The sequence below is a fragment of the Psammomys obesus genome, unplaced genomic scaffold (genome assembly GCF_907164565.1).
Source record: "Psammomys obesus unplaced genomic scaffold, mPsaObe1.curated_primary_1811, whole genome shotgun sequence".
Classification (NCBI taxonomy): Eukaryota; Metazoa; Chordata; class Mammalia; order Rodentia; family Muridae; genus Psammomys; species Psammomys obesus.
The window spans coordinates 1,872,498-1,900,204 of record NW_026595981.1 but is presented as its reverse complement, the minus strand read 5'-3'; the positions used below and the strand labels follow the sequence as shown (position 1 = coordinate 1,900,204).

Below are 27,707 nucleotides of genomic sequence, written 5' to 3'. Positions count from 1 at the left end.
CTGTGCCCAGCCAGGATCTCCAGCCACATACTGTAAGCAGGCAGCTTGAGGCTGGTCTGTTCTCTTAGTGGAGTGAGGCTGTTCGGATTCGTTTCCTAGGCTCTGGTTATTCTCTCACTGCTGGCAAACCCTCTTTGCATCCTGAGCATGATCCATTCCAGCTGCCATCTCCTGAACTGCCACACGCCGCAGCCTAGAATGCAGCTGCCAAAAGAATTTCACACTGACCAAGGGAAGAGTAGAATCTTTTTCCCCCCTCTTTCTTTCTCTGTAAAATAACACGTGGAATGGGTTTGGCACTCCAGGTGTTGCTTATATGAACTGTCAGTTCATTAGGCAGACTTCCCTTGAGTTCCCCTTCCTCATCAGCCCTTCCTCTCCAGATGCACCCCAGCAAACATCAGCCATACCCCCAGAGTCTTGTGTTTATATGATAGGAACACCATCAGTTTGGGAGCACAGCAGCTGGAAGGCCATTCCCTTTTGTCTGAGTCTTCTGGAGTTCCAGCAAAATGAGATCCATGTGACTAAAGTAAACACGGCAGTGCTCACAGACTGACTCAGCACGAGCCCTGCATCCTGTTTCATGGAGTTTCTTCTAGGATTTTTTTTCAAACTTTGTGATGGTGATTATGTCTGTCTCTGAGTTCGTCTTTGTTTGCTGCTGGCAGACTAGTCCAGCTTGGACTCTGCCTCGATCAGTTCTGGGGGTTGCAAGGCTGGCGAAGGCATAGGCATTGTCCCCAGGTGCTTCATCCTGGCGGAGGAGGAGATGTGAGCAGAATGTGCAGATTTGTGGTTTGATCGAGAGGAAAGTGAGACCAGAGCAGAAAAACGGGATCCTACAGTCAGCATTGGAGAAACCAATGGCCAGGAGGATGTGGTCCAATTCTCTTGAAGGAATTTGTGATGAGGAGGCTGTTCAAACAAGACTGCAGTGGAAGCTGATGTTTTTAAAGTGAGCAAAGTCAGTTTGTCAAAATTGCCAATCTCCTTCACTGCCTTAGGAAGTTACCGAGTGCTCTGGACTCTCAGGCAAGGATGTCTTCACAGTCACGCAGTGCTGGGAGAAAACCCAAAGTAACCAGTAGAATATACAGATGTATTTCACAAACAGTGAGGACAGTGGGGAGTGCTCTCCCAGCATGAAGCAGGTCCCGGGCTCGTTCTGGGGTAAGGGAAGGAGGCTCCTTGATAAGGTGGATGAAATCCGGCGACTGGTCACCTCATTGTCCTGGGAGGCCAAAGCTCTGGGGCCTTCCCAGTTGCCATATAAGGCTTAATAGTTAATAGGTAAGTTGCCAAATTTCCTGTCAATTCCTTGGATACCTTGTCTGTGCAATTTGTACTGCTCCTGTGCAAACACCCTGCACCCCAGCTTGGAGCCAGATCAACTTACCTGAGTATGCACTGCTTTCCAGTGGTGGCTGTGCCGCTGACCTTTCTGCTTAGAATTTTCTTCACACTGTTGTCTAACCAAAAGGCATAGCCTTTCTAAGAGTGAGTTCCAATATCTGTCCTTTAAAAGTTGAGGTGTAATTCCTGTCTTAGTTAGGGCTTCTACTGCTGTGATAAAGCACCATGATGAAAAGCAGATTAGGGAGGAGAGGGCTTACAAGTCTCAGGTCCCACTCCATCACTGAGGGGAGCCAGGGCAGGAACCTGGAGTCAAGTTGACAAGAAACTAACCTAAACAAATGCCAGAGCACAGTTAAACTGTCTAAGTTAATACAGTTTAGTACACAGACAAGGCCACATGGCCACCAGGACTGTCTCATTTCAAGGTATCATCATCACCCTAGAAAGAAGCCCATACCTGTCAGAGGTCTCACACACACACACACACACACACACACACACACACACACACACACCTACCTCAGGGGCCATCCCATCTCTGGCAGCCATTAGTCTACTTTCTATCTGTATAGATTCCCCTGTTCTGCTGGGCTTCCTTCACTTCACAGCATTTTCAAGGTTCATTCACAGTATGCCATGTGGCAGTACTGCACATTCCTATTTTTTCTGTTTCTGTGAATTTTGTTTGTTTTTGTATTCAGACCGGGTCTTACCTTGAAGTCCTGGCTGGCTTAGAACTCACTCTGCAGACTATGCTGTCCCCAAACTCACAAGAGATCCACCTGTCTCTTCCTCCCAGGTGCAAAGATTAGAGGTGTGTACCTCCACACCTGGACATGTTCCACTTTTAGAACAATGCCAGGGGTTGAAGCCAGGACCTTGCAGATGCCAAGCCTGTGCAACACCAGTAGACTGCCCAGCCATCCTCCAGTCCTTTCCTTTTAACGGCTGAGTGCTACTCCATCGTTTCCTCGCCAGAGTTCTCTCTAGCTTGTGTGGACGGTTAGGTGAACGTCTGTGTGTGGTGCACACCTAGCACGGGAAGTGCTGAATCTGTGGTGACGCCTGGGTGACAGTTCAGGCGTGGTCTGCCACACCTGCCACCTGACGTCCCCACCAGACAGTGTGAGCATGTAATCTTTCCACACTACACCAACACTCTGCATTTGCTAAAAGTGTGGCCATCCTTGCGGGTGTGAGGAAGTATCTCCTTGTGACCTCCCTGTGTTTCCCTGGTGACTGAGATAGAGTGGCAGTAGGCATCTTTTGGGTGCTTGTTGGTAATCTGAGTGTCCTTCTTGAAAGAAATGTTGGCTGAATCCTTGCCATTCACCGTAAACCTGTCTTTTCTTTCTGTTGTTGAGTTGTAAAAGGTCATCTTCTCTTTATTTTTTTGGTGTTTTGCTTTCTTTTGTTTTTAGACAAAGTCTGGCTGTGTAGCTCAGGCTGGTCTCAACCTCTCTGTCCCGCTGTCGCAGTCTCCCAAGTGGTGAACGCGCCTGCAGCACCTCTGTGTTGTACTCTCTGCCATGTTGTGGGTTGACTTCATTTCCTGCACGATGTCTTGTCAAGTTGCTGAAGTCTAACTTGTCATCTTTGTGCTCAGTGTCATGGCAAGGCTAGATCGCCTGGTGCCAGATCGAGTGCTAGGTGGTTTCCAGAAAGTCGAGGCTTTAATCCAGCTAGGGATAATTGTGTAAATGGTGTGAGGTGTGGGCCACTTCATCCTGCATGTACACATGCAGCTTCCCAGCTTGTGGGATGGGCGGGGATGGTGGCACTATGGTTAAAAGCGCTTACTGCTCTTGCCGAGGACCTGGCTTCAGTGTGTAGCACCCTACTGGGGCCTCACGACCACCTGAAACTCTAGTTCCTGGACACCAGGCACACATATAGTACACATACATACATGTAAGCAGAACACACATACACATAAAATAAGTGCATCTTTAAAAAAAAAAAAAAACAAGTGAGAAGAGAAAGATGAGGGTGAGGAAAGGGGAGTAGGGACAGGGTGTATGGAGCAGAGAAGAGAAAGCAGTTGAGCTCAGATCCTGGGTTTTCTCAGACTCAGCTAAGCCTGTCTTGTGCCATTGCTGCCCAGTTTGGGTTCTGGACATGCTGCAGCAATCCTGGCAGACAGTTGCTGCAGGTCCTCCAGCTTTGTTCTTTCTTGACATTGCTTTAGTTATTCTGAGTCCCTTACCATGTCATGGTTTCTTATCTCAGCCAGAGTACTTGCTCTTCTCCCTCAAGATATTCCAGTGCCTACACTACATCTCAATTACACAGTTATTTTCCAATCTCCATTTTCCTTTTGATCTTTGAACACCTTGGTCTGTGTCTTGTCTCTTGTCAGATGTCATGGCGTGGGGCAGGCCTTGCTTTATAGCAGTGCACCACAATGACCTCAAAGGCAAAGAAGCTAGGAAGACCAAAGGATGATGGAGAGGTGAAGAAGTGCCTAGGCAGGCTGAGCTGTGTGGGGCAGTAACGGTACATTTTTGTAGAGGTGACAGGTCACAGGCCCCTTGATTTCTCAAGCTGAGGATGAGGCCTGAGTTCTTCCCCCATGCTTAAGTAGCTGAGCCTCCTCGGTGCAGGAGGCTGGAAATGGTCAAAATTAGGAGCACACTTTCACACGGTTGGTGTGTGCGGAAGCCCTTCTTCTGGGTAGATGAGAAGGTGAAGAGTGACCAGGCCAGCAGAAACCATAAGGTGGGACATGCTTGTAATCCCAGCGCTGCAGAGGCTAAGGCAGGTATCAAGTCCCAGGACAGTTAGCCTATCTAATGAGACTCTCAAAGAAAGATAGATGGATGGATGGACGAAATAACGTACATAGAAGGAGCAGTGAGCTCGTGCCTGGCTCTGACACATGCGTGGACATGAGCTTACCAGGTGTTCGGACTGGCCTTTTAGATCAGGATCCAGCTTTCGTGGCCATGATTATCCTACAGGGCAAAATGTGTGGCAGCAGCCAAGCCAGCTGTTCCAGTCTGCCTGTCCTCTCTCCTGAAAAGGAAGGAACTATTCTGCCCTTCTCTTTGTCTGCTGGTTTCCTGTTACACCCAAAGCACACGGCATCAGAGCAGTGCCGTCAGCAGAAACCACCAGGCTCCCTTTCCACTCCTGAGCATGGTGCATCTTTCTTTCTCATAAGAAATAGGGAGCAAAGCTGGCCTCTAGTTCTAGGGAAAAGGTTGCTTGGGGACTTTGGGTAGAAACATGAGGAGTTTTTTTCTTTTAGAAATGAATTCCACGGATTCTTAGGAATCAGTATGTCCAATTATGGTATTATATGGATTGAGATATAAATCTGCCTCCTTAGCAGGGGTCCCTTTTGACTGTTTTGTTGTTGTTTGTTTTTTAAGAACTGATCACTGGATTGAAAGAATCTGAGTTTTTATCCAAGGTCAAACACACTTAACTTTTCCTACTCATGGTAATTTTAGAAAAAACAGGATAAAAATAAAATAAGTTTAATTTCCTTCTAGTCTGCCATGTAGCTTCTCTTAGGTTTCAGGATTGTGCACATGTACTGGTTTAAAGGGATACTGCATTGCCATCCCCCAAAGACCTTTTGAGGCAGCTAGCACAGGCCTCAGATCTGTTCCCATTCTTCTCATTAAAATGTATACACTGAGCCAAGCAGGCAGTGGTGGTACGAGCACTTGGGAGACAGAGACAGAGATCTCTATGAGTCTGGTCTACAGAGCAGGTTATAGGCTAGCCAGGGCTACACAGGGAGACCCTGTCTCAAAAAACAAACAAACAAACAAAAAAGTACATCATGTCAGTGGGCCCACAGCACCACGCCAGAACCTTCCAGGTTCACTTTCCACGTGTGATCAAGGGGCATCTTTCTTTTTCATGAAAAATATTTTTATTTTATTATGATAAAGGCATTTATCATAATTTTTATTAGAAAATACAGGTTTGTTTGTTTTGAGACAGGGTCTCACTATATAGCTCTGGCTGTCCTGGGGCTCACTGTGTAGACCAGGATGGCCTCAGACTCACAGAAATCAACTTGTCTGTGCCTCCCCAGTGCTGGGATTAAAGATGTGCACCACCACACATCACGTGTGTGTGTGTGTGTGTGTGTGTGTGTGTGTGTGTGTGTGTGTGTACACGTGAGTGCAGTACACATGGGGGCCAGAGGCATTGGGTCCCTTTGGAACTGGGGTACAGGTAGTTGTGAGCTGCCCAACCTGAGTACTGGGAACTGAACATGGGTCCTCAAGAATGCAGAGCAGTACATGCTCTTAATTGCTGAGCCACTCTCCAGCCCCAGATACCTAACAGAAGACAGTAATCAGCCATAATTCCAAAATTCAGGGTTTCTTCATTTTTAGGCTGCTATGTTTACAAATAAATAAATAAACAAGTGCATAGCAGGTTGGTCCAGGAGCTAAAGGTACTTACTGCCACATCTGAGGACTAAAGTTTGACCCAGAGTAGAAAATGAGAATTAACTACTGCTAGCTGCCCTCCGATCTCTACGAATATGCAGTGACACACTCAAACACTCATACAGACACAATAAACAAACACATAGGTGGTGGCATGTACCTTTAATCCCAGCACTTGGGAGGCAGGAGCGCATGGATCTCTGGGAGATCCATGTTCCAGGACAACTTGGAACATCCCAAGTTCCAGATCATCAAGGGCTACATAGTTAGACTCTGTCTCAACCCTGCAAAAGGGCTGGGAATATAACTGAGTGGTAGAGTGATTGCCTAACATGCCTAAGACAGTGAGTTCTAGTCCTAGTACCACTCTAACCAAAGAACATGAAAAGTTCTATAAACCCACCCTTGCCCCCCAGTCTGGTTGGTGTCACACTTGGGAGGTGTGTGCTGGCACTTGGGAGGTAGAAGCAGGAGGGTCAGGAATGCTTAGTCATCCTTAGCACCATGGAGAATTTAAGCCAGCCTGGTCTACATGAGCCCTGTTTCACTCATTTTTGAACTATTTTATGTGGAGTTCCATAAAGCCTCTCCCTTTCAAACCTCTAACCCTAGGTAGGAGAGAGAAGGTTAGTAGGGAGAGGGAGCTTCTCCTGGCTGTTTAGGGTTGATGGGTCCTTTGGGGGCTATACCAATCTCCGTCAACAGCAAACACAGCCAGTAGGCTTCTCCAAGCCACTGCACTGAAACATTTCTCTCCGTCTGTCTGCTCCAAACGGCCACACCAGCTGTCTCTGCCTTCTCCAAACTGCCACACACTGTCTCTCTCTAGGCTCTCCTGTTTATCCTCAGAGTCCTAGGCCACGCCCCTCTTGGTGCTGCACAAGGCAAGCCATCACCAGCTGGCAAAGACCACACCCCGCAGGAGGCAGTTATCAGCTGTGGACAAACTATAGCCCAAACTAAAATCCCACACTTGGGGTTAAAACAAAGACATATTTACATAACATAACCGAGTTTTTAAAGAACCCAAAACTTCCATTACAAACCCTTGTCTGAAAAAAAAAAAAAAAAAAAGACAAAAATCCAGATCACTCCCCACTGATGGGATACGTGCACGCATGCGTGCACATCTCCTTAAAGCCTTTTGTACTGCACGTTCTATCCTAGATCATCGTGGCTCCCCCTGGGAGTTATCTCTGAGCAGAGTTGCAATGGGTCATCAGTTCTTCCTCCTCTGCATACCCTCGCCTCTTCCCAGTCATCTGTGTGTCGGCTCCCTAGCCCAGACGTTGATTTTACTGGGCCAAGGTCCCGCAGCCACCCCCAGGTTCACTGAGGATAAGCCTTTTAAGAAGTAACAAGTTCAAATGTAAGATTGTGAGCTTTGGGATAGGACAAGCCAGCTTCTGGGGCTCAGACCTGCCTGCTGATTGGTTAGACCTCACTGGGCAGGTCACCCTGTCCTGACACTTGTCTTCCCAGTTATGAAGCACAGTGATACCGTCATAAGCAGTTCATGTGACAGTGTTGGTCGCAGTGCTGAGAGCATAGTGAGTGATCGTAAGCAGTCCTCCGCCTGTGTTCCCTGACCAAGGCTTGCTCCCACGCTGTGTGTGCAGATAGAGCCTGTTAATAATGCAGAGACTTGTAGGAGTGAGCGGCCCAGATATAAGCGCTCCTTTGTGTGCTTGAAGTCCAGGGCTCGGCCTCCCTGGCTCGGGAGCCCAAACCACAGCCCTAGACCCAAGCTGTTAGGGTCCAAACATCTGGGAGTGTACTCCAGATCTGTCTAACTTGGGGCTGTGGGATTCAGGTTTTCAGTTGTCAGGAGGCCTCTTTCAGAGTTTCATGCAGAAGAGGAAAGTTTCACAAGGTCTGCAGTGAGCTCCCTGCAGGGCTGCAGCAGCCCTCTGTGCAAACGGGAGGTCCTCTCAGCTGGCCATGGGAAGTGGCAGCATGGATCACGAAGCTTGGGTAGCAGAAGTCCACAGTTTAGCCAGAGGTGACACCGTGGAGCCCGGCCTAACTGTGGACTTCTGCTACCCAAGCTTAGTTAGGCCGGGCTCCACGGTGTCACCTCTGGCTAAGCATGCGCTCTAGGTGCTTCTGTCATTACTTTCTGCATTCTCTCGCTTGCTTTTTCTGTCAGCTGCATCTGATGGGAACTCTTTCTTGGTATTTATATAGTACCAGGTGGTATTCAACCCCAGTTGAAAACCGTCAAAACATAGAGCACAAAAAGAACACTCTGCATATAGAGCCGTAACTTTTAAATGAAAGTGCTGGATGGTGATGATGATGATTGCTGTGCCCATTCTAGTCCAGACACCATTTATGCTCTTTGCTGAGAGATTTGCCTGATAGCTGCATGCACCCACCAGCTCCTACCAGGGAACCAGCCCAGTGAAGTGGAGGTGTTTTCCTTGCCTCGTTTTGTCTTTTCTCATTCTCACAATTATCCGGCAAGCACACCAGTGTAATGCTTAACTTCAGACAGGCCCGCCTGTCTCAACTGTGTCACTTGAGTTTCCTGTTGTATAAAACAGTCAGAACTAAGTGACATCACACATAGCTGGTAAGCAAAATGACAACAGGCAGAGCATCACCCATGAGAGGACACACATACATGGGAAGCCACCTTTACACACATGTACATGGGAGGGAAGACACACATGCACACCCAGAGGCCACACACACACACACACACACACACACACACACACACACTTGTGTATACACTGATACATACATGTACACATATGGCTACCTTGTTTGTTTTTATTTTGTTTTGGGGGACAGGCACCCTTGAATTAAGGGTGGTCCTCCCACAGGTGCTATCATACAATAAGTTACAACCTAAGTCCAGGCATGGCGGTCCAGGCTTTTAATCCCAGCACTGAGTTCCAGGCCACCCAGGGCTACAAGGTAAGACCTTGTCTTCAAAACCAAATAAATAAACAACAACCCGAGCCCATAATCATCTGGGGTGGCTGAGCACACCAGCCAGCCGGAGTGGTGTCTACACACTGCTTGCTATATGTTGTGCATTTTTAAAGTAACAGGAGCAGACTGGTGGCTGGGCCTGAGGATGCATGTTAGGAATCTCAGCGCTTGGGAAGCTAAGGCAGAAGAATTACCATGAGTTTGAAGCCAGCCTGGGCTGTATAGGCCAGGCAGGGCTACAGAGCAAGAGCCTGTCTCAACTCGCCAGAAAGCACACAGTCAGAATACAACAGCTAGGATTGAAGCTGAGCGATAAGAGCACAGAGGCCCTGGGTTCCAGTCCCAACACAAGAAAGTAAAATGACACTGGGGAGATAATTCAGTCAGGAAAGAGATTGTCATATACCCGTTCCCAAGTGCCCAAGTAAAAAGCCAGGCGTGTGGCACTGAGGACATAGAGACAGGCAGATCCTTGGGACTTGGTGGCCCTGTGCCCTAATAGTGAGAGACCCTGTTTCAAAACAAAGTAAACTCCTGAGAAACAGTAGCCAGGGTTGACCTCTGCCTCCACTCACACATTTACACACATGGTCACATGCACACACACGCGCGCACACACACACACACACACACACACACACACACACACACACACACAAGCAATGTCATTTTTCATTGTTTCCCAGTACTTTAAATTATTTTCTTCATTAAACTCACTTGAGTTTAAAATCATGAATACTTGCTAATACTTTTTTCAGTTTGGCCATACCTGGCTAAAACTTGAAGCAGGTGGGATCTTTTCACATGTATGACGCATGTGAACACCAACGCTGTCCATGCAGCTAACTAGCACGAACTTGAAGCAACCACACAGCCGCAATCTGCCTTGCGTCAGAGTTGTTTTATAACTGGAGACAGAGCATGTCACCACTTCTCCCATGATTGTGTTCTGAGAGTGGGGAGCTGTCAGGTTTAAATAATTGTTTATAAACCGCACTGAGATCTTGACCTGTCCAGTGCTGCCAGCTGAGAAGGCATTGGTCATTTGTATTTGATTGGCAGTGGGACACTGTGTTCCACGCCTTGCTGCAGAGCTGGGGAGAGGAAGGTGATGGGTGGGCCTAACACCTGTCAATTTGGGCCTCACCCTCTGAGGTCACTGGGAATCAGTGAGGATGCTCATTGTTTGGAAGGATCAGATCTTCAAAATGAGATGGAAGAAAGGCCTCTCAAATAAGGTAACATAATGAGGAAAACATTACACATAGCCAATGTGCTCACTGTCCAGGCAGCTCCTGTTGGAACTTTAACTGTTTCTCCATTGTTTCTCTTTCCCCCAGTGAATTTTTTTTTTTTTTTTATTTTACTTCCAAACAAGCCTGTCGTTCCAGCTATGGGAGAGGCTGAGCTGGGAAGAGCTCTCAATCTCAGAAATCATGAAACCAGCCTGGACAAGACATGTAAAGGTGTCTCAGGCAATGAACAGATCCATAAATAAGATTTCCTTTTTCTTTCTTTTTAAGAGATTTTTTAATGTATTTACTTTGTATGTATGGTATGCACACGTCTACCATGGTACATGTTTGTAGGTCAGAGGACAACTTGCAATAATCAGTTTTCTCCTTCCACCGTGTGGGTCCCAGGTATCAAAGTCGGGGCATCGGCTTGGCAGCAAGTGCCTTTACTTGCTGAGCCATCCTGCTACCCAGCAGAATTTCCCTTTTCTTTCCGGAGCCAGTGCTTGTTTACAGGGGTGTTGTTTGTTTATTTTATTAGAGACAGAATGTTGCTTATATGGTCCAGGCTGGCCTCTGCTTACAAACCTCCTTCAGCCTGCCAATGCTGGGATCACAGGCGTGCGCCACCACACCCAGCCTCAGTGCCTGACGAGGAGCTTGGCAATAGGCTTTTTACACATCTGCAGGTAGGGGCTGAAGAGCTGGCTCAGCACTTAAGAGAACTTGTTCTTGCAGAGAACCCAGGTTTGCTGCTACAAAAATAAGTGATTTGGGGGGCTGGAGACATGGCCCAGTGGTTAAGAGCAGTGTCTGCTCTTCCAGAGGTCCTGAGTTGAATTTCCAGCACCCACATGGTGGCTCACAGCCCTCTATACCCTCTACTGCCCTCTTAGAGCACTAATATGCATAAATAGATAGATAGATAGATAGATAGATAGATAGATAGATAGATAGATAGATAGATAGATAAGGTCTTAAAAAATAGTGATTTTATAGGCCAGAGACATCAAGGTCTTAGGGCTGCTAAGCCCCTCTGAATGAGCCTTCAGGCTGTGTTTGGTTTAAGAGAGTTTGAACAGATTGCCCTGTTTGGCTGTGAGAGGCCAGATCAGCAGGACTCCTCCAAAGCAGGCTCAGGAGTGAGTACCTGCCAGGAGCCCCAGCCCTCATGTGTATCCCAAAAGGCACTGTCAAGCCTTCCTGCCTTCCTGCCTTCCAGGGAGCTCCCCTGCTACTTCCAAGGGTGTACAAGCTCGAGCTCCATTTTATTTGTTTGTTGCGGGGGGGTTGTTTTCATTGTTATTGTTTTGTTTTGTTCTGTTTGAGACAGGGTTTTCTATGTAGCCCAGGTAGTTTCTATAGGAACTGGCTATAGAGGCCAGGCTTGTCTCCAGTTCGTAGAGTTCCTCCTGCTTCTGCCTCAAGAGTGCTGAGATTAAAGGTGTGTACCACCACACTCAGCTTCATTTTTGTTCTTAACAAGTGAAATATCCTGTCAGCCTTGAGGAGAAAACCTACAGTGTACTTGTGTGGGTTTTCAGTGTACTTGTGTGGGTTTTTTTTGGGGGGGAGGGGTATAGCTAGGTGTAGTGGGTCATCCCTGTCAGCACTGAGGAGGCTGAGGCAGGAAGATTGATAAAAGTTTTAAGGCCAACCTGGGCTACATTTTAAGTTCCAGGCCAGCCTGGACTACAAAGTAAGACCCAGTCTCAAGAAACCAATAAGTAACAATAAAATCCTAAACTCCTCCCAGTTAATTTGCAAAAGGGTTCGAAAGTTCTCTTCATTTGTTCTGGGTTTCACCACATTTCAGCCCAACCACTAAATCTCCCCAGTTCTCGAGATACTGATGCCTGGAAGTAAACATCCCTCCTCCCTGTTCTTCAGTCGCTGGCGGTAGTGTCACTCTATGGCAGTGGTCCTCAGCCTTCCTAATGCTTGTGACCCTTTCATACAGCTCTTTATGTTGTAGAGACCCTCAACCATAAAATTATCTTTGTTGCTACTTCATAACTATAATTTTGCTAGTGTTATAAATCATAATGTAAGTATCTGATATACAGGACAGCTTTCAGTAATCAGTTTTCTCCTTCCACCATGTGGGTCCCAGGTTTATCTGATATATGTCTGATATATGAAAAGATTGTTCAGGAGAGATAGCTCAGAGGTTAAGAGCACTGGCTGTTCTTCCAGAAGTCCTGAGTTCAATTCCCGGCAACCATATGGTGGCCCACAACCATCTATAATGAGATCTGGTATGCATGCATCCAGAACATTGGATATATAATAAATAAATAAATCTTAAAAAAAAAAAAAAAAAAAAAAGAAAGAAAAGATTGTTCAACCCCCAAGGGGTCGTAACCCACAGAGAACAACTGATCTCTGAGTTCAAGCATTCTCATTCCTCTGCCTAGTGATGTGGTGGGCATCCCTTAAAAGATGCCTGCTTAGGTGGAAGGCTGCTGGAAGCCTGAGGTGGGAACAGTAGGGAGAGGAGTGGAGCCTGCACTCCATGCCATTGGTGAGGTGACTTGCCAGTTTTCACTCTAAAGCAGCCTCTGTGTCACAGAACTGGTATGTCAGAAGAGGCCAATCCCTATGATACCAAGGGATGACCTAAGTTCATCATCCCCACAGCCCTTTCCCAGTACAGGCAACACTGTTGTCCTACAGGGATCTAAAGCTTGGTCCTGTCTTGTGTCTGTTTCAGATGCCGTGGCAGAACGTGGAACATGTTGGTGACCAGAGCCCTTATGTCACTTCTGTTATCCTTCACATTAAGCAGAACGTCCCCATCATCCGTGACAACCTGGCTTCCACACGGAAATACTTCACGCAGTTCTGCATTAAATTTGCAAAGTAAGTCCTGAGTTGTGCTTTCATGATGCACTTTCTGTTTTGATCTCCCAGGATAACCAAGCAGGGTGCATGGAAGTGCCCATGTACCCATCTGCTCATGACCATATCTCTCACGTGCCACACTGATGGGGTACAAGCCTGTGGTTGGCTCCGCATCACTCTCCAGGCCTACCTCTGAGCTGGGAGAGACTTGATGGTTCTAATATCATTCTCAGTAGAGTGACTTTACTGCTGTTCTTAGCCACCCAGCATGCTCATAATCCAGATGTCCCATCTTCTAGCAGGGCTTGTTCTGGGACCTCCAGGAAAACTGATACTCTTCCATACCCCAAAGGGCCATAGTGGAAAAAGAAAATGGGCCACTTACAACAGCAGTCTTCAGCTGTCGCAGAGCAAACAAATGAATAGGGGGATTTTAATCTTCTGGTTTTATGCATGAAATCACTCCTTGCCCAGGCTTTAATTTTTCAGTTAATTTGTGTGTGTGTGTTTTGTCTGGATTATAAACAGCTCAAGGCTTGGACCCATCCATTGTGCCTTTGAGTCTTTGCTTCCTCTCTCTCCACCATTGTTCTTGTGGGTGTCCTTATGTCCAGGGAAAGAACTAGAAATCAGGACCAGCAGCTTGCTGAGCTGCAGTGCTGAGGTAGATGGAGCCAGCGCTGAGTTGCCTGCCTTCCTGTCATGTCCCTGTGTGTGGCCATTTCTGCCTTGAATTTTGAAGCAAGGAAGTAGTTTGGTTCCTTGCCAGTCAGCATCTGGCTCCAGCACTGTTTCCCGAGAGGCCAGGCAGTGATGAGGGCCAGTGTCTCCTCTGACCAATTATCAGATGCACAGTTTGGCAAGTTACTCCGGGAAGGTCAGTGCTGTCCAAGCTACTGTATTTGGATTGTTCTCATCCAGGTCCCAACTGGTGACTCAGGATTCTGAGTTTCTCTTTTCCCCCAGATCTCTCCCAGTTTGTATTCAATTAGATTTTCCCCATCTGACATAAATAAACCCCCAAGGAACAACAGTGACATAATAGCTGTAGCGTTAACTTTAGTTTCAACCTCATCAGGAAGGCTTGGACCGACTCCCCAGGGAGTGTTTATGTTTGCAGGCCGCAGATGGACCAGGAGCTGACATTCCCTTCCCTCTCTGGATGCTCATTAATGTGCACTAAAAGCACTGCTGATAAATCACTGGTGACATTCCCTGCAACCACTGCTACAAGTGTCTCTGTAAAAATTTACTGTGACTCAAAATCTCCGTTGTGGGCACCCAGGGGTCCCATTGAGCTCAGGTCGACGTGAACAAGGAGCCTATTGCCCAGCCCATCCAAGTGTCAACTCTACATTCTATCCTCACCTTTTAATGTTCAGAGTAAGCCCATTCTCAGTGATCTGGGAATAGGGTGCCCATCCCCCACAGCTGGAAAAGTTTAACTGAAGACCTTGCTTTAAGTCTTGGTACCCTCCCCTCTTTATAAAATCTGAGCCCAGAGCAGTAGCCACCACTTCCGTCCTGGTGACCCATGGCAGTGACACATTGCTTTGCTGGGATTTCTTCACCAAATGCATGTGTCTGAATTGTTCCCATATTTCCCCAGCCTGCCCAGCATGGACTAGTCAAGGCAAGATCAAGGGCTCAGCCACAGCACACTTTGCTCTGAAGTGGCCTCCATTACAGAGTGTGTGTCTGCAGGTACGATGAGTCCCCAGTTCAGCCTCACTTTACTTGTTTGCTCAGGCTAAGTCCCAGACAGCCTCTCGTTCACACTCCCTCTAGATGGCCAGGCCCAGCCCTGGATCTGACCTCTGGCTTTCATGTCCTATTCCCGCTGCATCCTTCCTTGCCCCACAGTTGCTAGTCCATCGATGGCTGCACTCCCTCCAATAGTTGCATTCCTACTACCTTGCCAAGGTCACTCCTGGTTGAGTCTAGTTTAGATCACTAAGCTAGTATACCTCTGTGAAATTGTTCCAGAAGTCTTCAGCTCTCAGAGTGATTACAGTGTGCGGGAAAAGATGTGGTGAAATTGAAGGAGGCTAGGGGGGACAGGCCTACACGCAGCATGGAAAAGGGAGAAGACAGGTAGCAGCCACCTCTGTAGACACCCTACCCTTTCCATGCTTCTTCCACGGTCCTCGTACTTGGGGACCTCTTTGTCAGCTCACTCTGGATCCTGTCTAGTTATGTGCATGTCTACTTTGCACAGCCTTTGAGCCATGTTAGCACAATGCATCCTTCTTGACTCGGGCCTTGAAGCTTATTCTAAAACCTCTTCTGACTTGTTGGATTTTCACTGTCCTTTACCCACACAGCATTATCAGCCCTGCTGATCTAGGTTGTCCTTCAGTGCTCAGCATATTTTCAGAAAATCATGTGATTTTTGTTTCTCGGTAAGAGAATTACTGCCTTAGTGATTATTTCTTGGTTTTGCTTTAAGATACCTTAACTGCCCACATAGCTCCATCTCTTGGCACTATTAGGATATTTTCAGCTACTGGTACTCAAATGAACTTGAATAGCTAGGTGGATTTTTGTTGTATTGTTGTTTTGTTTTTTGAGACAGCATTGCACTTTGTAACTCTGGATATCCTGGAACTTGTTATGTAGACCAGGCTGACCTTGAACTCCTGAGTGCTAGGGCTAGTGCCACCACATCTGGAACAAGATGGATTTTTAAAATCTCATACAATGTCAAGTCTAGAGGAAGTTAGGACAGACTTGAGAGTGGTTGGTTTAGGCTGGAGAAATGGCTTAGTAGTTAACAGCATGGGCTGTTCCTGCAGAGGTGCCCAGTTCAGTTCTCAGCACTCACATGAAACAACTCATAAGAGCCTATAACTTCAACTCCAAGGGATTCAATGCCATCTTCTAGCCTCCATAGGCTACACACACACACAGAAAGAGAGACAGAGAGAATGTGATTGATTTAGGGTTGCAGTGGTTTCATTAAGACATGGGATAGCCTGCTATCTTTGAAACTGGCCACATCCTCAAAATGGTGGGAGGATGAAAGCATGGGTGTTGTCTATAACTCAACAGTGCCCTAAGCAAGAAGAGGCAGTCTCACAGCTCTGCAACAAGGTCCTTCCCTCCAGAGGATTTCACTGGCATAAAGTAATTCCCCCTGGCCAGACCTGAAGCAGTCACCAGTGGAACTGGCTGAAGCCCAGGAGAACTGACTTCTGTAGGACTGGAGTGTGGCTCAGTGGTAGTGGCCTGGCATATACCAGAACCTGGGTTCTATCCCAACACCATAAACAAAAAGAAGTCACCTCTGTAGTTTAAGATGGGATAAGCTTTCCCCCAAAATCCCAAGACTATCCATCCCAAACAGAGCTGGAGCTAAAGTTGGAAGGAAAGAAAAGATGGGGAATGGCAGTGTAGGGGACACTAGTATCCACCTTGATTCTTGGTTTCCTCATGAAAGGGAGTAGAGCTTTTAGAAGTTTCTGCAGCTCGTTACTACGAAGAGAATAAACCTAACTTGTCACTGTTTATCCACAGCTCGTTCATTCCCAAATTCATCACCCATCTCTTCAAGTGCAAGCCAATCAGCATGGTGGGAGCAGAGCAGGTAAGGGGAACTTTGTCACTGATCCACCATACATTCTCAGGTAGATCCAGTGTGAAGAGACCGTGGCTGGTTTCCTTGGTGTAGGGAAGGACAGTCACCCGGCCACTCTTTTTGCTTCTTTGTTTTGTTTTTTAAGATGGTTCTCATATTGTAGCCCAGCCTGATCTCAGAGCAATTAGATTATCACAGCCCAAGTCTGATGTACAGAAAGTACAGAGCAAGGTCGGGGAAACTGTCTTAGGGACTTGAGGAGTGAAGGCCTCAGCTTTCTGTGAGGGCTGATGTTGGAGGGACAGGAGGCTGTGTTCTGAGTATAACAGAGGCTCTCAGTGTGGCTAGTCCAAGAACACCTGAGAGAGCAAGTAGCGAGAGCCGGAGCTCACCTCCCCAGTAAGTCCTTGAATGGGCTCCTCTCCTCATCTGAATTCTCGGCTGGAGCATGATGGCACATGCCTGTAATCCCAGCACACAGGAGGCTAAGACATAGGATTTTGACAGTAGGATTCAAGGCCAACATACAGTATATAGTGAGACCCCATCCTAAGGAAACAAAAAGACTTAGGTCATTTCACCTGAACCCTGATGAGTTATGTACTATAACAAAGTCATTTCTCTTTGTCTCCCACCTAGTCAGACTCTCTGGGATTTGGGCAGTTTGAACTCAGGGAACACTTTGAGTGATTTTGAAAATAAAAACAGAGGTTAGAAAGATCACTCTGATAAGCACTAACCAAAAGCAACTTGAGTAAGGAAGGGTTTATTTGGCTTACAGGTCACAGCTCATCATCAAGGGAAGCTAAGGCAGGAATTCAAGGCAGGAACTGAAACAGAGGCCATGGAGAAAGCTGTTTGCTGGCTTCTCTCTATGGCTTGCTTGCTCAGCTTGATCTCTTTCTTATAGAACTCAGGACCACCAGTCTAGGAATGACACCACCCACAATGGTCTGGGCCCTCCCACACCAATCAATAATCAAGAAAATTCCCCACAGACATGCCCATAGGCCGGTCTGATGGAGACAGTTCCTCAGTTGAGATTAGCCTCATCCCAGGTAACTCTAGTTTGTGTCAAGTTAACAAAAGCTAGTCGGATCAAGGGTGTGAATCTGAATTTGCACCCTTTAAAAATTACCCACATAAAAATCCAAGAATAAGGACTAGAGGGATGGCTTAGTAGTTAAGATCACTTCCTACTCTTGCAGAAAACCTAGATTCTGGTTCTAAAACCCACACTAGACAGTTCACAGCCATCCGTAACTCCCTTCCAGGGGGATCCGAAGCCCTCTTCTGTCCTTCACAGGAACTGCACACACATGGCATGCAAACAGACAAGCAGGCACACAACCATCCACATAAATAAAAGCAAATTTACAAAACAAACGAGGGTGGTAGTGTGTACCTCTAACCCCAGCAATGTGGAGGTGGAAACAAGAGGATCTGGTTCTGGCCAGTCAGTGTCGCTAAATCAACAAGACCCTATCTCAGGAACAAAGGTGGAGAGAATTGAGGAAGACACCCAGTGTCCACCTCAGCCTCCTCACACACATGCACACGCACACACATACAGAAAGGAACAAAAAATTCTTTCACTCCCTGAAAATATCACTTAAGGTGTAAACTGTCAAATCAAGAGCAATTCACAGTCATTAAAATGGTCTTCCCTAGACCTCTATCTGTGAACATTTAGACAACATGTAAGATTATATAATTCATTTCCATAGATCCTGTTCTGTACCAAATGAGGCAATGCAGTAGAGGCTCAACTCTCTCCCAGCTCAGTGCCTTGTCCTGGTAACTCCTGGGCTGTGTTGACACACACCCCTGCCCTGCCCCAACTCAATAAGATTGTTAGTTGGCACGTACTGGAGTTCCTTGCAGTCACTCATGAAGTGTCAAAGGCGGACAGGAACATCTGTGAACAGCAAGGCCTCTTAATCTAAGTGCAGTGTGATTTTGTCCTCTCTGTGAGCACTCAGGTCATGAGCTCTGGGACGACATGAGCCGAGCTTGGGGTCTGTGCCCACAACATTGCATCTGTTTGTCCATAGACAAGTTATTTTGCAGGACCTCCATTTCCTTGTCTCTGAAATAGGAGTGCTTGGTGCCACTTCATAAGTCTCTGTGAGGATGAAACAAAACAGCCATGCATGGTGGCGTACTCCAGTAACCCCAGCACTTGGGGAAGCTGAAATAGAGTTGTAAGTTTGAGGCCAGCATGGGCTACATGGCTAGATCTCACGTCAAAATAAAATAAAACAAAAATAGTAAAAATCAAAGCCAGTGCCCATAAATAAGACACATGTCTGGCACACAGCCAGCCCTCATTAGCCCCAGCTCCTGCTCACTGTAAGCTTCTCAAGACCTGGGCATGACCTTGTTTCTGTTTCATTGCTCATCCTTCCTAACACCTCTTCTACATGCAGCCTGCATAAAAACTTCTAGTCAGTGCTTGTCCTCCGCCGTCTGCCTGACCGGCTCTAGCCAGAGTGAAAAATGTTGTCTTGGAAAGCTCCCTGAGAGGCTGTGGGACTTAGACAGCAGCTGGGCCTGACTGCAGCAGTCAGTGTTCTGAAACCCTGACCCGGCATGCCGGGGCGCAGCAGTTGCTCTCTCCGTCGGAAGCGGCAGAGTGGCGCCCACACGCCGGCCCCAGTTCACTAGTGCATGTTGGCCAGGCACTTACCCTGCTCACCTCATTGCCGTGTGCCGCCTGAGGGCATGCAGTGACGGAGGTCTGTGTGGGGTGGCCCTAGAGTTCTCAGTTACATTTCCGTCTTCAGACTTGACCAGGCCCTGGGGTCCAAAGCTGACTCATGGGGACATCTGTGTTTGTAGCTTTGCTCGGGTCTCTTAAGACTGGTGTGGTGTCTAACAGCCATGAGAGGTTGGATGTTGTCACATAAGTCCTAGCTCAGGAATGTTTGCCTCTTTTATACACAGGGTTAGTCAGTGGAGGGTGGGGGCACACCTGCCACCCCAGCACACTCAGGAAGCAGAGGATTGTAAATTCAAGGCCACTGTGGGCTATGTAGTATGACTCTGTCTCAAATAACAGAACAGAATATGAGCAGAGTCCAGTCAGACCCCAGGGTGATGTCTCAGGAACAGGATCTGTTTGGCCAGTGTTCACTGCTTTTAGATGACAGTGAAAAGCCCATCTTCTACAACTAACTTTCATTTCTTAGACCCCATGCAAAGACCATGAGTAATAAGAGGTGGCTCTCCATAGACCCAGCCTGTAAAGGCTTCCAGGAGGAATGAAGGGCAGTGGGGCCCTTGAATGGTCCCCATGTGGAGTTCAGGTTTATCTGCGTAAGGTTGGCCCTGGCATCTGGACTCTGAAATCCAAGCCATGATGTAGTTAGAGGCCTGTTCACTTAGGCAACAGGGTTCAAGGAATTAAAGAGTTATCAGAGGAGCTAGAGAGATGGCCCAGCAGGTAAGAGCAGTTGCTGCTCTTATAGAGGATTCAGGTCCAAGTTCAGTTCATAACCCACAGTATTTCCAGCTCCATGAATCTAACGAGCTCTTCTGGTCTCCATGGGCAGACAAAAGCATTCTCTCTCTCTTTCACTCCATCTCCTTACCTCCTTCTTCCTTTCTCTCTCCCCCTTCCTCCCTCGCTCTCTCACACACACAAATAAATAGTATGATAAATCAATTTTAAAATGAGAGTTAATAGAGTTAGTAGAGAGTGGGTAGAAACATTCTGACACACTCTGCTTGGCGTCATGGTGCTAACCCAAGCTCTGACTAGAGCTGTAGAATTGAAAGCGACGCTGTGCTCATCTCAGCTGTGCCCCTTCTCGCCGGATGTGCTGGATGTGGAGTTGAGATTAGGCTTGAATACTGATGTGAAAAATAAAAGAGGAAGCCCTTTGCTGCTCCTTATTCTCATCGTGATTAGTACATACAGTGAGTTATTTCTCTTCAGGCCCCAGAGCCCTCATGAGCAATTGCAAGGGCACATGGAGTTGAACCATTCCTGAATTGTAACGCTCCTTGCTAGTCTGTGATTTTCAGAGGACCTTCTGGGATTTGCAGGGTCATTAATTAGTCTTGCAACTGAGGTCATCTATGACTGAACACACAGCAGAAATAAAATCCATTTGCCTAAACGTACTCTAGAGAAAACAGCACCGTGTGGTGTTGGGAAAAGACTCAGTCCACTCATCACTCTGCTGTTCACAGACAGTGCCTGTGTGCTCTGTGCTCTGTGTCCTACTCAAATAAGAGTACTGAAACAGCGCTCTCCAGAGCGCCTCCCAGACCATCACATTGCTCTACAACCTCAAACTGGCTGGCCTCAAACTCGCAGAAACCCGTCTGCTCCTGCCTCTGCCACCCAGGTGCTGAGCTTCGAAGTGTGCACTGCCATGCCTGACATGAGCGGGTATGAAAGTACAGACCGCACAGCCACCATGGTCTAGTGTGTGTCATCACAGCTGGAAGACGAGAGTGAGATGGTTATTCTCGGGCACTATCAGCCTTTAGATAGCAGGGTTCTTCATTAAAAGGAAAGGGGCTGGAGAGACTTATCAGTGGTTAAGAGCACTGTCTGCTCTTCCAGAGAACCCAGGTTCAGTTCCCAGCACCGACACGGCACACACAACCATCTAAGACTCCAGATTCAGGGACTCAGATGGCTCCTCTTACCTCTTACACACACACACACACACACACACACACACACACACACACACACACGATAAATACTTCTTAAAGAGGCAAGGCATGGTGGTACAGACCTTTGATTCCAGCACTAGAGAGATAGGGGCACACAGAGCTCTGTGTATCTATGCATGCCTTGACTGCATAGTGAGTTCTGGACCAGCCAGAGATGTATAGTGAGACCCTATCCATATAACTAAATAAATAAACAAACAAACAAATAAATTATAAAAATGTATTGTTCGTTTAATAGTAAAATTTTAAACTTTGTCAAAGTAAAAATAGGATGATTGTTGAGTTGATAAAGATTTTTTAAAGTGATAATTCACGCATGGTAACAAATTCTCATAATTCTAGCTGTCTAGAGGTAGAGACAGGAGACTTGGGGTTCAAGATTATCCTTGGCTAAGTAGTGAGTCTGAGGCTAGCTTGGGGTATACAAGATGCTACCTCAAAAGTTTTTTGAAAGATAAATGTTACATGTTATAAACATTTGTCAAAGTTACAGTTAAGAATTATAATAGGGAGCTGGACAGTGGTGGCGCATGCCTTTGCTCTCAGCACTTGGGACACAGAGGCTGGCTGATCTCCGAGTTCGAGGCCAGTCTGGTCTATAGCATGAGTTCCAGGACAGCCAGATCTATGCAGAAAAACCATGATGAGAGTTGTATTTGCGTGTCCCCCTCCTCTCTTGTATGCACATGGCTGCTCCTCCCCGGCAGCTGCCTCTTGCCCTTCTGCACAGCAAACCATCTTTCTGAAGAGCTGCTTCTCCCCTGCTGTGCACTCATGTTTGCCTTGTGAGCAAGCTCAGACCCTCTATCCTTCCTGCCTACAGAGAGTGCCACTCTCCGGTCACTCAGTCATAAAGGCCCTCCCTTCGTGACACACAGGAAGAGCCAAGCCCTGCTACACCCCAAGGAGCGCTCACAGCACGGAAGTGAGCAGCACTGCCTAGAACCAGCCAAGGGAAGAGTACAGACAAGGCCAGACACAGAACTCTCCCCCTCACAAATCTAGTATCGGATATCACTATTTCTATCCTTTATTGCCCGTTTGCCTTTAAAACCCTGAGTAGGACAGTAAAAAGTATTTAAAAGAACTTTAAAAAATAGTTAAAATGGCTCCGTGGTTAAGAGTGCATATTGCTGTCATAGAGGACTGGAGTTCAGTTCCCAGCACCCACATGGCAGCTCACAAATCACCTTTAACTCCATATTCAGTGGATCCCATATCTCTTAATTGCCTCCAGGGGCGCTCACAGAGAGAGAGAGAGAGAATGAGTAAAAATCTTTGCTAGGCATGGTGGTGTACATCTTTTATCTCAGCCCTCAGGAGGCAAAGACAGGTGGATCCCTGTGATTTCAAGGCTGGTCTGTGGTTTACATCGGAAGCTTCCGAACAGCAGGACTACATACAGAGACTCTGTCTCAAAAAAAAAAAAAAAAAAAAAAACATTTTTAAATACATTTAGAAAGGCTGCTGGAACTAAGGCCCACATTACAAATGTGGCCCTTGGGTTTGGAGCTGAGCGGTAGAGCACGTGAGCACTTGCCAAGCCCACAGCGCAGCCTCCACACTACCAGATAAACACTTTTCTCTTTACAGTCAGCAGGCAGCCACTCTTATTTTTATTGTTTTATGTGTGCGGCTGTTTCACCGACATGTTTGTGTATCACATGCATGCCTGATGCCCACAGAGGCCAGAAAGGGATGTTGGATCTCCTAGAACTGGAGTTACAGATGGTTGTGAGCTACCATGTAGGTACTGGGAATTGAACCCAGGTCCTCTGCAAGAGCAACAAGTATTCCTAACTGCTGAGCCATCTCTCCCACCCTTGGAAATGGAAAATTTGAATGAAACCATTTGTAGCTGAGTGTGGTGGCATGCAGCTATAATTCCAGCTAATTGGACCACTCAGGCAGAATGATCACAAAATCGGTGCTAACTTGGGCAACAGACCAGGAACACATCTCAAGAAAACAAACCCATTTTTGGCAGCAGCAGAAAACGTTGACTTCCTTGAAACAGATCTTATCAAAACTATACTAGGATTCTACAGAAGAATCTGCACAACACTAGGGGGCCCTTTTAGCCAGGCCTGGTGAATTTCAGGAGGCTGAGTGGGAAGATGGGGACCTTGAAGCCGAGCCTAGGCTACAGGGTAAGACCTTGCCTCAGTCGATCAACCAATCAGTAAGGGGCTCCTTATGAAAGTTTCCTTTACAGGGTAAGGATCTCCCTGAGGCATAGCTGCTTGGCCAGTCTGCAGAGCCCCCAAAGTCACCTCTGAGGTGACAATAAATGTAGCTGTGGCCACTTCTTGCCCAGTGCCTCGTGCTTAAGCAGATGGACCGCAGTCAGTTTTCAAACTGAAGCAAGCAGGTAGAGGTGAGCAGTGGGACCCTTATCTTCCCATCGCACTAGTTCCCACCTTGCCTGGTGACACTGCTTCCCATAATAGCAAGCTTGCGTTCCCATCTCCTCAGCTGTCTAGCAAGATGGGATTTTCCTGTGACTGGCCAGGATGAGCGTGTCATACCTCCTTAAGCTGTCTGGCTGGCTCATTCAAAACTCTTTCACCTAAGTCTATTCAATTATTTATGCATTTAATACATGTCTGGGAAGTAGAAAAGCTAGCAAGCATTCCCAGATGTTTGAAATAGATTTTCATCCCAGTAGATAAATGCTAGGCCACACCTTTGATTTTGACAGACAAGGCTCTGTCTGTAGATGGTGTTGAAGATGAAGTTGAGGTTTTGCCAGTCCTCAAAAGGCATGCTTTAAGAAAATAAAAAGAAAGAATCTTTCTTGTTAAAAAAATGTATAGAAAATAAATCAAAAGGTTTATTTTTTAATTAAAATACTTTTTAATTTGATAATTAAGATTGTCAGTCAGTGAAGTTCGTACCATGTTCCCACATTTGCTCTACATCTCTGCAAATTTGAAGTAGGTCATTACCGTTCTTGCTGAAGCCCCCTGTAGATCCCCACCCTTCCCTCATGCCGTGCCCCATGCCCAGAAGGGAACACTATTCTGACTTAGGTTTCTAGGTTGCCATATGTGTTTAAGTGTTCTGTACATGTATACATGTATATATTCCCAAATGATACATGGATTGTTTCTCTTATTTCTAAGCTTTATATAAATTGTACTATACATGTCATTTCCTCTCTTGCCTTTCCTACTACTTAACATTTTCTTGAGATTTATTTGTGTTGATATGTTATTTGTGTTCACTCATTTTAGCTTCAGAATCATTTCCTATTGTATAAATATGCTATCATTTGTTTATTCATTCTTGTTTTATGGACTGAGTTGTTTCCAGTCCTTGCTTTTGCAAAGAGTGGATACAAGAAAGTTCTTTTAACACAAGAGTTATGAGCTGAATATGAACGTCACCTTGGCTTCTGTGCTAAATGCTTATTAGTCCCTAGCTGGTCACACTGCTGTGAAAGGTTCTGGAGAGCTTAGGAGGCATGGGCTAGTTGGAGGAAGCGCGTCACTGGGGGCCATGCCACTGAAGGCTGTATCTTATCATGGCCTTCTTGCTACTTCTCTGCGATGAGATGAAGAAACCTCCGCCACTATTATGTTCTGTTGAAGCACGGCAGGCCAAGCAACCTTAGACATTACTTACTCGAAGATTATGCATCAAAACAAACCTTCCATCTCTTGAGGATAGGCATTTGGTTGTAACAACCAAAAAGTTAACATGACAGCCAAGAACGTCCCCCGTGATGTAAGCAGAAGATGTGCGCCATAGTTACCTTTGTTGTTTGTTTCGAAACGGTCTCTGTGTGCAGCCCCGGTGCTATCCTGGAAGTTGTAGATCGCCCAGGCTGGCCTCACACTTGCCACAGTCCTCCTGTCTCTGCCTGCCAAGGGCTGTGATGAGTACACAGCACCATGCCTGATGAGCTGTGTGGAAGTTAAAGTAAGAAAACACTCCTGCATTCCCCTCAAAGAGCTCGAACTAATTCACTCTGCCCATGAGTTAGTGCCAGCACTTTTTGTGTGCATGGCGCTGGTGTCGGAACCCAGGGCCCTGTGCGTGCTCAGCAAACACCCTGCACTAAACCACACCCCACACCCAGCCCCGGTCGTCCAGAGTCTCTCTGTGCCCCCATCTCCTTGTCAGCGCAGCACTGCCCCACGGCTGGTTGTGTCTGTGTTTTACTGTGAGTCTCATAGAACTGCAGTAGTGTATTTTTCAATCTTTCCCATATTTGGCATTCTTTTCTAGCCACAAGCAATAAAAACAATCTCTGTGTTCGCTTCTAAAAAGTTTGAAAGTTTTGAGCTGTTGAGAGGCACCTCTGCAGTTCAGAGCACTGGGTTTGGCTCCCAGCACCCATGTCAGGCAGCTCAGAACCACCGAGAACTCCAGCTCCAGATAATCCGATGTTCCTCCAGCCTTGTGGGCACACACACACACACACAAATAAGTCGTAAAATTACTCTTTAGCCATGGTGGCAAATGCCTCTAATCCTAGTACTTGGGAGTCAGAGTCAGGCAGATTTAAGTAAGTTTGAAGCCAGCCTGGTCTCTATAGTGAGTTCCAGGCCAGCCAGAGAGAATTACATAGAGAGACCATGTCTCAAAAAAAAAAAAAAAAAAAAAGTTAAAAATTTTTCTTTTTCATATCCTGGATTCTAATCTATGTAGAATTACACATAAATATTCTTTTTCTTTGAGATAGAGTCTTGCTGTTTCACCCAGGGTGGCCTGGAACTCCTGAGTTCAAGCGGCCCTCTCACCTCAGCTCCCCACAGGTCTTGGACCCAGCACACTTGTTCTTTAGCAGTGTGTGGGAAGCAAAATAAATTCCATGGGATCTTGGGGAGTATGCTGACCTTGGGCCTGGGCATTCTGTGCTGTTCTCTCAGATACTGAGCACACTTCCGTGAACTCATGGCCTTTCCAAAAGGCAGACGCTGTGGTAGTTAGAATTCATCTTGGAGCTGATAGGTTAACCTGAGTTGGGATCCTCAGAACCTACATAAAAAGCTAGCATGCCTGTAGGCCCAGTGCTAGGGGTGGGAACACACAGACAGACCCCGGAGACCTGCTAGCCAGCCCGTCCAGCCCATCAGGAGCTCCAGGTCCGGTGAAAGAACCTGTCAGATAAGGTGGAGAACAGCAGGAAACTACCCTGGGCTGGCCTCTGGCCTCCTCACACACAGTCACATGAGCTCGTGCACATAAACTTGCACACACCCCTCACACTTGACCTCAAATGGCCTGCTGAAATGAAAGTCGGGAGATTACTTAGCTGCCCCGAAGTTGAATAACTTAGAAAGTTTGGGATCTGGGGGCTGGAGAGATGGCTCAGAGGATACAAGCACTTGCCGCTGCAGCGTGAAGGACCTGGGTTAAAACAGACAAAATCCACATAGAGGTGGGCAGAGTAGTCTACACCTCTAAGCCCAGCACTCCCGGCAGGAGAGGAGATCCGGAAAGCCTAACCCTGCAGTTCCCAGGCAGCTAGCCTGGCCCAGGTGCACAGTGCGATGGCAAAACATCAGAGGCCCTGCTTCCCAGTGAGGGGGAAGGGAGACCCGGCATCCGGGGCGTCCTCTGACCTCCCCGCACATGCCCGTGCACATACACACACAGAGTTCAGGCTTCTGCCTAGTTGCATTCCTTCGTGAAATTACTGTCATTAGGGTAGCCTGCTTTGCCACTTTTGGAGAGTAATATTTCTTAGTTATTTGAACTGAGCATTAACATTCCCCAAACCCTTTTAATATTGTTGAAACGATAATCACCACAACCATTAAGCTGATTGCATCTCTCATTAGCTAATTTGTCTTTAGTCGTTAATTCTCCTGTCCACCGTGCAGGGGAAAGGATGCAGGCTGTCAGGCCTTACGATAGCTCTGCCCTCGAGCTGTAATTACAAAGCTGTCTGAGAGTCATTGGGCCTTGTCCAATATGTCTTAACTGCTGCCATCCATGTTTAGTGGTAGCCAAGAGATCTGTCATACCACTACTGGCTCGATCTGGTTGGAGCCGTGTGATTATATTCTCTTAAAACATTTAAACAGACCAGGACATACTCTACTGACTTCAGCCATTTCATTCTTAGTTCAGTCATTCATTTTTGCAGTGCATGGGATCAAATTCATTGCTCAAGAGCTGAGCAATGCTCTTGCTGTACCCCCAGCCCCTGTCACCCATTTCTGTGCCCAGAGGCGTCTAACCAGGTCATCCTGAACTATGTGTGGCTGGTTTTAAACCTCTGGAACACTGATACTCCGCTATAAAACTGGGAACAATGAACTCATAAGGGTGGACCCTCAGAGAGTCCATGTGAAGAAGCTCCTACATACGAAGAAACCACTAACGTCATGTCTAGCCATTGGTGGTCCGTGAGGAAAGGTGATCCCCTTCCAGTCACTGGCATTCAAGAGGACCAGAACAAATGGGATTGTTGCCGAGATATGATTAAATATGGTTAAAATGTTATCAAACAGCATCAAGAGAAATCAAAAATACAGCAATAATGAGTTAACATTTTTTGCTTAATGAATAAGTAAGATTTTTATGATAGTTTTTACAAAACTCTGAGGGTGCAGTCTGTGATGTCTGTGACCCCGGCAGCTATGCAAGCAGGAGCATTCTAGATAGAAGGAGGCTCAGACATGCCCT

General features: G+C 46.9%; 1 protein-coding gene across 1 annotated transcript in view; it reads left to right on the top strand.

Moving 5' to 3' along the window:
• The window catches only part of Vps53 (VPS53 subunit of GARP complex), a 54,425-nt gene that overhangs the window by 23,604 nt on the left and 3,114 nt on the right, over positions 1 to 27,707 (top strand). The window contains exons 7-8 of the mRNA XM_055619537.1: positions 12,666 to 12,814; positions 16,313 to 16,382. Coding sequence (XP_055475512.1) covers positions 12,666 to 12,814; positions 16,313 to 16,382 — 219 coding nt within the window. The remainder of the gene's footprint in view (positions 1 to 12,665; positions 12,815 to 16,312; positions 16,383 to 27,707) is intronic.